The sequence below is a fragment of the Eschrichtius robustus genome, chromosome 8, assembly GCF_028021215.1.
Source record: "Eschrichtius robustus isolate mEscRob2 chromosome 8, mEscRob2.pri, whole genome shotgun sequence".
NCBI lineage: Eukaryota > Metazoa > Chordata > Mammalia > Artiodactyla > Eschrichtiidae > Eschrichtius > Eschrichtius robustus.
In genome coordinates, this window is record NC_090831.1 from 13636784 (window position 1) to 13649991 (window position 13208).

At 38.5% G+C, this 13208-nt stretch overlaps 1 protein-coding gene across 2 annotated transcripts in view; it reads right to left on the reverse strand.

The window, feature by feature from the left end:
- The window catches only part of CDK13 (cyclin dependent kinase 13), a 114743-nt gene that overhangs the window by 83293 nt on the left and 18242 nt on the right, over positions 1-13208 (reverse strand). For both annotated transcript variants that reach the window (XM_068550346.1, XM_068550347.1), the window contains exon 2: positions 1230-1889. In XM_068550346.1, the coding sequence (XP_068406447.1) occupies positions 1230-1889 (660 nt within the window). The remainder of the gene's footprint in view (positions 1-1229; positions 1890-13208) is intronic.

Genomic DNA, 13208 nt, shown 5'->3' on the forward strand with positions numbered 1-13208 from the left:
GAAATTATATTCAATACTTTATTTTCTGTTCGTTTTAAATTATAAAATTGTCATAATGCTAGCCAAAGTGAGCACTTGAAAGACCTGCCCACATGGAATTTCTATCCACTTGTTTTCAAATTCTCAGATGTCAGCTAGGAAAACTGCCCATATAGTTGCTTTTTAACAAGAAGCGGAAGGGGGGCTTCCCTGGTGGCACAGTGGTTGAGAATCTGCCTGCTAATGCAGGGGACACGGGTTCGAGCCCTGGTCTGGGAAGATCCCATATGCTGCGGAGCAGCTGGGCCCGTGAGCCACAATTACTGAGCTTGCGCATCTGGAGCCTGTGCTCCGCAACAAGAGAGGCCGCGACAGTGAGAGGCCCGCGCATCGCGATGAAGAGTGGCCCCCGCTTGCCACAACTGGAGAAAGCCCTCGCACAGAAACGAAGACCCAACACAGCCATAAATAAATAAATTAAAAAAAAATAAAATAAAAGAAGCGGAAGGGGAGGGGAACAGCTATAATTTCTTCATAAAAATAAAAATGAAAAAGGTTAAGTCAACTGGCAAATATCACACAACAGCATAAAGCTTCTATCCTAGCATACATTTGAGAAACATTCTTAGAACTGCATTTACATTTACTCTTACCTTCATCCTCTTAAAAATGTTTCAAAATAAAGTACAAGCCACACCCCCAATATTCACAGCAGAAATGTGTAAACAATTTAAAGGAAAGCATAAAGCATAAAAGCATAAACACATTTCCGTAATATGTAATTAATCTCTAATTGCAAAAAATTAAGTCAATAAAACACTAGAAAGTGATGTATTCGTAAAGCCACCTAAAGTAATAAATTTATAAGGCCAATGAAAACACTTAGAATAACCAAGATACATGCTATTATCAACCAGGACAGACTCTCTCATAAAATGTCCTGTCTCCGGTAGTATCACCAAGGAATACTCAGCCAAAGAAAATACCGACATTTCTAATTCTCAAACTCAAGCTGAAACATACACTGTATCCCATGACAATGGCAATTTTTACCTGGAATTCTTAGCATAAGCTATAATTTTGTCATCCTACAAGCCATGTGCTTCATTTTAAGTTGTACACAATAAAGAAAATTAATTCACTTACTAACAGTCATTATAAAATTTTTTTGGTGGGGGTCAAATAATTTCTCATTGCAAACTTAGATTTTTTTTCTTTAAATAGTCACTGACAAAATTTTTTGCACTTACCTATCAGCATCTTTGTCTTCAGGCAGCATGGGAGGCAAAGGTAAGGGCGGTAAGGTAGAGGTCACTAAAGCCACATGTTGCTCCTTCTCCTTGGCTCCTATGCTTGGTGTAAGTGGTTTGGTTTTCTCTTTAAGAGATACTGGTTCCTCCTTTGTAACAGCAGATTTACCCTCCTTTCCAACTACAACTGCTTTCTTGGTGGCTTTATCTACAATCAAATTATTATCCACCTTTGTTACCTGAAGAGGTGGCTTTGTTTTTGCCTTGTCATTTTTTAAAGTTCCACCGCTTGAGGGAGAAGGTGCATGCTCAATTTTAAGTTTCTTCACATCCTTCACGTGGTTGGTTTGTGATGCACTGGCACCAGTTTCCGTGTTCCCCTTGGTAGGTGTAGAAGTGTTTGAAGCTTTGGCAGCTTTGGCAGCGGCCTCAGCAGCCTTAGCTGCTTCTGCAGCTTTCGCTGCCTCTGCAGCTCGTGCTGCCTCTGCAGCTCGTGCTTTTTTATTCTTGTTCAATTCAGCTGCCAAGCTACTCTTCAGAGTTAGTGTGCTAGGAGAAATGCTAGAATGACGACTTCTGGATCTAGACAATCTGTGCCTGCTACGAGATCTTGAATGCCTAGATGAATATGGGCTTCTGCTTCGGGATTTGGCAGACCGTCTGGTGGAAAATAATTAAGATTTAGTCAGTAATTCAGAAAAGTTCAGTTTGAAGTGTACAAAAACTCCTAAGTTGAGCCTGTGAAATGAAATAGAAATTACTTAATTTCAAAATCATAATATAGTTTTTGTGAGAGAATTTTTAAAAAGCAGAAAGTGCTTTTAAGTAGAATATTATCTGGTGGTTATACTTTTCCTGAAAATAGACTCAATGCTTGATCTCAGTCTGGCCTACAAATGCTTAAAGATGAGGCTGGATGAAAGTAGATCTCTATGAAAAGAAATACTGTAAGAATCAGGAGGAAAAACTATGACAAGGCATTACTGCTGTCTCAAGAAAATAGAAGCAGTCAACAAGGATACACCCATGGTAGTAGAAGTAGCAGGGTGAAGTCTGACCAATCTTTTACCAGGGAGACCATTTCTACAACTCAAAAGCCCCCCATGCATAAGTTCAGGAGTAAGGAGTGCTCTGTCTACACCAAGAGTGAAAAAAACGAAACCTGTCATTAGGCAGTAAGTAGAAAAAGTCTAAATCATGGGAACTATTTAACAATGACTGTTCATTTAACTTCTCAAAAATCACTGGAAAACACAAAAATTAACGTATATTCAAAAGTATGGTGGCAACCAAAGTTTCTATGAAACAAATGCAGCACAGCAGCAAGAGAAATGAAGTTAAGCTTTTCAAATCCACACCTTATCAAAACTTTTAAAAAATATAAGACCAAGGCACTATTAGAGTACTTTGACATATTTGATATGGCTCACTTAATGCTCACATCAACCCCAGTAAAGTATCTGCAGTTTGCAGATAAAACTTGAATCTAAAATATTACTTGAAGTCAAATCCCAATCTCGTTAGTAGTTGTACTGGTTATTATCTCTTACTGCCACTACCCCATCCCTCCAATACTCTTCTGCCCTACCCTGTGCCCAAAGGAGGCTGACCTCAACAGATGCATCTTCTGGGTTCCAGTGCTACCCATCACTGGCAGATCAGAAGGCAGAGAAAAGCTGGATTATTTCTTTCCAGCTCCCTCCTTCCTATTGGTCACATTTTGTGGCAGAAGCTCTGTCCCTCTACCACCATGGCTCCTGTCAGGCACCGCCTTCTCCACAGCTCTCACCAGGCTCTAATAACACTATTATTTTCCTTGCCCCTTCGAGCTTCCCTCTGTAACTAACAAAAACATCCCTTGTCAGTTTTCTCAATCCACCCCTATCTCTGTAGTCCTCCATTAAAGTTTCTTAAACCATCTGAGTTGGATTCTGTTTTCTTCTAGAACCTAACTGTATGCCAGGTCTTAAACCCAGATCTTTTGATTCTAAAGTAGGCAGAGTCACATTCAACACATTAACACACTACCATGGAGACAGTTCTTATTGAAATTTTGTATGGGGATTTGGTAAATGAAGCAAAGAAATTCCTAAGCACCCATAATTAAAGTGGGAAGAGAAAAGGAAGAACTAAAAATTTTTTTTATATTTGGCATTAATATATTATGTAATATATACATATATATTACCCAATACATTTTACAATTCTAGTATGAAGACAAATGACGGTTAGATTTAGGATAAACTCAAATACAAATTCAACTTCTCCCTCATTCTTTCAGAAACATTTCAAAATGTACGTAGGGCCGATTAGTGTTCAGCACTGAGCTAGTGTTTCAAACCTCATACTTTACATAAAGTATTTATGTAACATTATTTTAGGTTAACAGGAACACTGGTTTAGTAAACATTTTAATCTAACACTTGCTTAACATTAAATATCCACATACATCAATCATTAAAATCATCAATGAGCTTACAATTATTCATGGAAATGAGAGGAAATGTTTAGCTAAATATAAAGTAATAAGTTGGTTATAAAATATCTTGGATAACTTTAATATAGGAACAAAAAGTGTCATAATATGAAACACTTGGCCACACTTTTAATTTCCTTTGCCTTCAGAATCTTGGACCTCAAAATAAGTCTGCTATGTCAAGTTTCTATCCCCTGATCAGATAATAATGAGGAGTAGAAAGGTACACAGCAGGAGAAAGCAAAGAGACTGTCGTCTCATCAGAAGTAACAGCACAGAACTTTTCTTAAATTAACTTTCCCACACTAGCAAGATTCTGGTCATCAGCTTCATACAGACACAGAAATTATATTTAACTAAGAAATTTATAATCAGTAAACTTTACTTAAGAAAACAGATACAAATATAAAATCCCAACACAATTAACTCCTCTGGCCTATTAAATTCTTATTCTCTTCTGCACAGAATCTAGATGAGGAAGTTATCAGTAAAGACAAAAATTTTTGACCTATAAAAAACATATTTCAGAAATGACATTTTTATGGTATTTAATCCCTAAACCAATTGAAATTCTTCTAGACACACACTCCATTCTTCTTCAATTTTTCTATTCCTCTTCAAAAGTTCCTTAACTTGTCATATTTCCTGCCCAAGTAAACTTGTATTCTCTCAGGAATTGCATATTTGCTCATCAATTTCAATTACATATTTACTATTTATAACAAACATATTTTGGGAAGCTAAAATTAAATAAAAACACAAAACTCAAGTTTAGGTTATTTTTACTAATGATCTAACACTTCAGCCATACAAAGTTATGAGAGTAAGAGAGAAGTGGATCTCTAAGACTACATAATGAATTATGTCATGTCTTATAAAAAGAACTTAAATGGATAGTAGATAGCACATCCTTGTTTTATAGGTAAGATTTTTCTTCTTTTTAAAAATGTTTTTTCTAATATTTCTATACTGTAAAATTTACAGTGACCATATATTAGCTGTTTCTTGTTTGTTTTTAATGTTTTTAAGATGTTACAGAATTGCGGGAATTCCCTGGTGGCGCAGTGGTTAAGAATCTGCCTGCCAATGCAGGGGACACAGGTTCAAGCCCTGGCCCGAGAAGATCCCACATGCTGCGGAGCAACTAAGCCCATGCGCCACAACTACTGAGCCTGCACTCTAGAGCCCGTGAGCCACAACTACTGCAGCCGCATGCCACAACTACTGAAGCCTGCACGCCTAGAGCCCGTGTTCTGCAACAAGAGAAGCCACTGCAATGAGAAGCCCGTGCACCGCAATGAAGAGTAGCTCCCACTCGCCGCAACTAGAGAAAGCCCGTGCACAGCAACAAAGACCCAACACAGCCATAAATAAATAAATAAATAATTTTTTTAATTAAAAAAAAAAGAAGAAGTTACAGAATCTTTTTAGAAGCTTTCCCAAATTCATACAACTCAAGGCAGAACCAGCGGGCTTCCCCGGTGGCACAGTGGTTAAGAATCCACCTGCCAATGCAGGGGACATGGATTCAAGCCCTGGTCCAGGAAGATCCCACATGCCACAGAGCAACTAAGCCCGTGCGCCACAACTACCGAGCCCGCATGCCACAACGACTGAAGCCGGCGCACCTAGAGCCCGTGCTCCGCAACAAGAGAAGCCACCACAATGAGAAGCCTGCGCACCGCAACGAAGAGTAGCCCCCGCTCGCCGCAACTAGAGAAAGCCTGCGTGCAGCAATGAAAACCCAATGCAGCCAAATATAAATAATAAAATAAAATAAATTTATTAAAAAAAAAAAAAAGCAGAACCAGGATAAAAAATCCAGTATCTAAAACCCAACTGGTTAGTGCTCACTGTTAATTAGGTTAGTGTTCCTTCGAGAGAGAGCATGGTGTACCGTTCACTTGACTGTATCACACAATCTCTCCAAGAGTCCAGGTCTTCTGCAATTGTGCCTAATTAGCAAACACTGATCCTTAAAACTTTTACTATAATAATATTCAATCCCTCATTATATAAAATAATATGTAACAGCAGTATCCAACAGAACTTTCTGGGATGGTGGAAACGTTCAATACAGGTGATGTCTCCTATGGTAGTCACTATTCACAATATTTTTTAGCCGTATTTTTCTACCCTGCTTATTTCACATGCTAATAGTAGCTATGTCCATTCAAAAACTTGTTGCCAAGCCCCCCATAAAGGTACGAAAGTGCTTCCCATGCAAGGATGGTTCAACATACGCAAAACAATAAATGTGATATACCATATTAATAAAATGAAGGATAAAAATCACATGAGCATCTCAACAGATGCAGGAAAAGCATTTGATAAAATTCAACATCCTTTCACTATAAAAACGAAACATACGGTTACTAGAGGGGAAAGGGGGGGAGGGATAAATTGGGAGATTGGGATTGACATAAACACACTAATATATATAAAACAGGTAACTAATAAGGACCTACTGTATAGCACAGGGAACTCTATTCAACACTCTGTAATGACCTATATGGGAAAAGAATCTAAAAAACAGTAGATGTATGTGTATGTATAACTGATTCATTTTGCTGTACAGCAGAAACTAACACAACATTGTAAATCAACTATACTCCAATAAAAAAATTTTTTAATAAAATAAAATAAATAAAAACTAAACAGATTGGGCATAGAAGGAACACACCTCAACACAATAAACGCTATATATGACAAGTCCACAGCTAACATTATACTCAACCGTGAAAAACTGAAAACTTTTCTGTAAGATCAGGAATAAGATAATGATGCCCACTCTTACCACTTTTATCCAACACAGTATTGGAAGTCCCAGCCAGAGCAATTAGGCAAGAAAAAGAAATAAAAGGCATCAAAATCAGAAAGGAAAATGTTCTTTGTTTGCAGATGACATGATCTTACAGACAGAAAACCCTTTAAAGACTCCACCAAACACCTGTTAGAATAAACAATTTCAGTAAAGTTACAAGATACAAAATCAGTGTTAAAAATCAGTTGTGTTTCTATACACTAATGACAAACTATTGGAAAGACAAAGTAAGAAAACAATCCCATTTATAATAGTATCAAAAAGAATAAAGTACTTCGGAATAAGTTTAACCAAGGAGATGAAAGAAATTGTAAAAGAAATATACGGAAAGATATTCCATGCTCATGGATTGGAAGAATTATTAAAATGTCCATATTACCCAAAGTAATCTACAAATTCAATGGAATCCCTATCAAAATTCCAAAGGCATTTTTCACAAAAATAGGAAAAAACCCTAAAATTCATATGGAACCACAAAAGACCCTGAACAGCAAGAGCAATCTTGAAAAAGAAGAACAGAGCTAGAGGCATCAACTTTCTGATTTCAAACTATATTACAAAGTTACAGTGATCAAAACAGTATGAGACATGGACCAATGGAACAAAATGCAGAGTCCAGAAATAAACCCATGCACATATGGCCAATTAATTTTCTACAAAGGAGTCAAGAATATACAACGAGGAAAGGATGATCTCTTCAATAAATGGCATTGGAAAAGCTGGATAGCCATACGCAAAAAAATAAAACTGGGCCCCTATTTTATACCATATACAAAAAATCAACTCAAAATGGATTAAAGACTTGAACATAAGATTTGAAACCATAAAACTCCTAGAAGAAAAAGAAGGGGGTAAACTCCTTGATACTGATCTTGGCAAAGGTTTATCAAAAGCAAAAATAAACAAGTGGGACTACATCAAACTAAAAAACTTATGCACAGCAAAGGAAACCACCAACAAAACAAAAAATCAACCTATAGAATGGGAGAAAATATTTTTGATAAGGAGTTTATATCCAAAATATACAAGGGGGATTTCCCTGGTGGTCCAGTGGTAAAGAATCCACCTTACAATGCAGGGGACATGGGTTCAATCCCTGGCCAGGAAACTGGGATCCCACATGAAGCAGGGAAACTAAGCTCACGCACCTCAACTAGAGAGCCTGTGTGTTGCAAACTACAGAGCCCACGTGCTCTGGAACCCGCACGCCACAACTACAGAGCCCACGTGCCCTGTAGCCTGTGTGCCACAACGAGAAGAGAAAACCCACACGCCACAACTAGTAAGAAGCCCACGCGATGCAACAAAGATCCCGCATGCCGCAACTAAGACCTGACGCAGCCAAAAATAAATAAATAAATAAATAAATCTCAAAATATACAAGGAACTCATACAACTCAGAGAGCAAAAAACCAAATAAACCAATTAAAAAGCGGGCAAAGGGGACTTCCCTGGTGGTCCAGTGGTTGAGACTCTGCACTTCCAATGCAGGGGGTGCGGGTTCATTCCTGATCAGAGAACTAAGATCCCACATGCCATGCGGCACAGCCAAAAATTAATTAATTAGTTAATTTTTAAAAACATTTGTTTAAAAAAAAAGTGGGCAAAGGACCTGAAGAGACTTTGCAACACATCCAAATGGCTAACAGGTACTTGAAAAGGTGCTCAATATCACTAATCATCAGAGAAATGCAATTCAAAACCACAATGAGACACCTCCACACACCTGCTTGAATGTTTATTATCAAAAGGCAAGAGATAACAAATGCTGGTGACAATGTAGAGAAAAGGGAACCCTGGTCCACTGTTGTTAGGAATGTAAATTGACACAGCCACCATAGAAAACCATGTGGAAGCAAATCTAGAAGTCAAAAATAGAACTATTGGCAATCCACTTCTGGGTATATATCCGAAGGATATGAAATCACTACCTCAAAGAAATATCTGTACAGGCATACCACCACAATAAAGCAAATTTGCAATAAACCAAGTCACACAAACTTTTTGGTTTCCCAGCACATGAAAAGCTATGTTTACACCATACTATAGTCTATTAAGTGTGCAATAGCATTATGCCTAAAAAAACAATGTACATACCTTAATTTTAAAAACTAATGCTGCTGGGAAAATGGCACCAGTAGACTTGTTCAATGCAGGGTTGCCACAAACCTTCAGTTTGTAAAAAACACAGTGTCCGAGAAGCACAATAAAACAAGATATGCCTGTACCCCCACCATGTTCACTGCAGTACTATTCATAAGAGCCAAGATATGGAAACAATCTAAGTGTTTATGAACAGATGAATGGATAAAGAAAATGTGGGCATGTGTTTAATATTATGCAGCCTTAAAAAAAGGAAATCCTGCCATTTGTGACAACACAGATGAACCTGGAGAGTGTTATGCTACGTGAAATAAGCCAGGAAAGACAAATACTGCATGGTATCCCTTATATGTGGAATCTTAAAAAAAAAAAAAAAGTCAAACTCGAAGAGAGAAGAGAAGGGTGATTGCCAGGGGCTAGAGGCTGGGGGAAATGGGGACAGGTTGGTAAAAAGGTACAAATTTCAGTTTTAAGATGAATAAGGTCAGGACTTCCCTGGTGGCACAGTGGGTAAGACTCTGTGCTCCCAATGCAGGGGGCCCGGCTTCAAACCCTGGTCAGCAAACTAGATCCCCACATGCATGCTGCAACTAAGAGTTTGAATGCCACAACTAAGGAGCCCATGTGCCGCAACTAAGGAGCTGGCAAGCCACAACTAAGGAGTCCTGGAGCGGCAACTGAGGAGCCCGCCTGCCACAACTTAAACCCAGTGCAACCAAATAAATAAATAATAAAAAAAAAAAAAGATGAATAAGGCCTAAGAACCTAATGTATATAACATGTTGACTATAGCTAATAACACAGTGCTGTATAATTAGAATTAATTTGCTAAGAGAGTTGAACTTAACTATTCTTACCCCACCCCCCCAAAAATAGAGGTAAATATGTGAGGTGATGAATGTGTTAGCTTGATTGTGGGAAGCCTCTCACAATGTATACATATATCAAGTCATCACTGTTGATACCTGAAATATATTACAATTTTATTTGTCAATTACATCTCAACAAACTGGGGGGGGGGGGGGTGGGGAGGAATGATTCCCAAAGTGAAAACAAGCACTATATAAATATAACGTATTATTTTTCAAAAACCGGTCTCTCAAAATCATCCCTTTAGTCACTCTCTCAGTCAAAACTCTAAATATTCCTATAAAATTTGCCATGCATTAGTATTATAACAGCTCTATTAAGTTTAACAGTACTATGGCAGCCTCTTAAATTTACCCCCTTGCTTCAAAACTAATCTGTATCTAAACCAGACTTACATGCCAAGTGAACACCTTCCTCTAAAATCTGCTCCCTGCCATTCTGTATTTTTAATTTCACCACTCTCCTCTACCCATTTACCTAGCTTAGAAATCTTCCCAGTCTTCTGCTGCCCATACCACATGCCATCAACTGTCTCATTTTATTGATTCTAACTCTACGTTCCCTTACATCCATAATTCCCTGCATGTTTCCTATTCCTGCTGTAAAAAATTATCCACAGATTTAGTGGCTTAAACAACGCAAATGTGTTATCTTACAGTTCTGGAAGTCAGAAGTCCAAAATCAGTCTCACTGGGCTAAGATCAACATGTCACCAGGGCTTTGTTCCTTCTACAGTCTCTTGGGAAAATCTGTTCCCTTGCCTTTTCCAGCTTCTAAAGACTGTCCGTTCCTTGGTTCATGGTCCCACATCATCTGACTTTGGTTCATGGTCCTTCCATCATCACATTTCCTCTCTCCCTCTGCTTCTATCATCACATGGCCTTTTCTGACCCTGGCTTTCCTGCTTCCTTTTACAAAGACCCTTGTGTTTACATAGGACCTACAATCCAGGATAATCTCTCCATCTCCAGATCCCTATTTTAATCTACAAAGGTCCCTTTTGCCAAGTAAAGTAACATATCACAGGTTCACATGGACATCTCTGAGGGGGCCATTATTCACATCTTCCTCTTCTATTCTCAAGGCCACTGTTCTATTTCAGACCTCATTACCTCTCCTCTAGGTTACCGTTATCATCTTAAAAATAACTGGTCTCTTTAAATCAAATCTCTCCTTGCCCCAATTATTTCTACAGACACCATAACCAAACTAATCCTCACTTTTCAGTGATTATTACATGTCTCAAATTCACTTGCTTTCCTTCTCTTTTTAGTAACTATTCCAAACCTTCACACCTTCTTCAAGCTCACAACATTCCCAAAGTCTTTTCTTAAAATCACTTTACTTCTTTTTCACAGAAAAAAACAAAGGCTATCGGGCATGTTTCCTGCTTGCAAACTTAATCTGTATCTCCATTCACTTTATATTCCACCTGATCTCAGAGCAGAGGTGTTCCTCTTTCTATCTAAGGCTAACACCTGTAATAATACTTTCAATCCCATATTCTCTAGATCCTCACTTCAGAGTTTGGCCCACAAACCAAAGCAGCATCAGCTTCATCCGGGAGTTTATAAGAAATGCTGTATCTCAGGCCCCAACCCAGACCTTCTGATTCAGAATCTGCATTTCAACAAAATCCCCATTATAGTTTGAGATGCACTATGCTAGGCTTCTCTATGGCTACTCCATTACTTGTGACTTCAACCTTTTGCTGTCTATTCACTATTTCCCCTCAGGAAATAAATAACTCAAGACTCTAAAATCTTTAAAAACGGACAAAAAAAAAAAAAAACAAGCAATAAATGGTACCTTGATATTGTATCTTTATTTCTCCTTCCAATTAGAGCCAAATTCTCATCCACCCCACATACTCCTCAAACCACTCTAATCTGGCTTGTATGTCCTCACTATAATTATTGAGGTGACCAATGACCTACCTCTGGAGGAAAAATAAAGGGAAAAAGAAAGAAAAATATCAATATCTATGATGACAATGTTGACTATACCCTTAAAAAACACTTTCTAAGCACTTCCACTACCGTTTTTTTCCTTCTATGGCTGTTTCTCAGTGCTCCTTAAGGTTCCTCTTCTTCACTATACCCATTCTCCCACGATCCCCACAATTACTTAATTTATACGTATGTATGGCTTAAATTATCACCTAAACATTGATTACCCCCCTAAGTCATCCTCCACCCCTCCCAATTATCCTAAATGCACCTTCAACACAATACAGCTGAAGCTATTAGGCTTCCTCTCCAAATCCACTCCCTTTCTCCTTAAATATACCCTATCCTCAGGCAATGGTATCCACTGAAGTAGCAGAAATCCAGAAGTCATTCTATATTCCACCTGATCCCTTTCCTCCCTTCTCCCATATCCAACTGATCTCCAAGTCCTGTCAATTCTACATCTCAAGCATGTCTCCAATTTTCGAGGCTCTTTATCCCCTTAGCTACTATTTCACATGAGGTCCTACCCCATCTTTTACTTTGCCCAGTGTAATAGTCTCCTTACCAGTTTCCCCACCTCGAGTCTCTACCTTTTCCAATTTACTGCCACCTGAATCTTTCAGTTACCCTCTATCAAAATTCTTCACAGCCTTGCACTGCACACAAAACCTTGTCCAGCCATCCCAAAGCACATAAAATGCCAGGTCTAGAATGTTTCTCTCATGTTCCTCTCTTTCCCTATTTTATCTGCTAAGCAAAGGGATACTTCATAGCAAAGCACAAATGTCTACCACACCTCTATAAAGCCTCCCCTTATTATGCCAGGCAGCTGCAGATGTTCCTTGAACTACGATCCTACAACACTCATTCACATTTCATTAAAATAATAATCTGTCTTCCCCAACTAAACTGAGATCACTGAATTCTCATAGCCCTGACTAGCACAGACCTGGCACTGGCAGATGCTCAATAAATATTTGCTGGTAGTATTCCTACTGAATAGAATTCACCTTCCTTAGCCTAGTATTAACGTGCTGCATAATCTGTCTGGTCCTAACCTACCTTTCCTTATCAAGTTCTGAATTTGCCTAATGCTCCACGCCTTTACTCCCATAGATTGACCCTCTGAGGTTATCCTCTTCTCCTCCATCTTCTATTGAAGTCCTATCCACCTTTCAAGGCCTAGTTCAAGAGTCCTTCCTTCTTCATACCAGCTGTACCACCAGCTCCAAGAAAAAAGCAAGCTCTCCTTTCTTTGAAGCCCTATAGCACCTTATCTGCATCCTTCTTAAGATCTTTATCATTTGTAACATTGCACTTCAGATATTACCACATTATCTACTAGACTATATCCTCTTTAAGGAGCAACACCAGATCTAATTCATTTTGTATCACTCCACAGCCCTTAACGTAATAACACACAGATGGTAGTCTTTTATTAAATAGACAAGCATACCACACTGAACCCCACAGTTTACAAAATACTTTTATAGGCATTTTTCATTTGACTTGCTCTTTATATCAACCAAGGCATAGAGAAAGCAGATGGAAGAACTAAGATAAAGAGGGTCAAGAAATTTACTTAGAGGCCAGGAGCTATGAAAAGGTAGAGTCAGTACTCAAGAGCAAGTCTTCCAGTTCAAAGCCAGGCATTATTTATTGCTACCACACCATACTACACACTTTCCCTCCATTTATTTAATTCTTATCTGTCTTTATGGGTCAAGCTAAAGTCCCATCTCCTCTGTAACCTT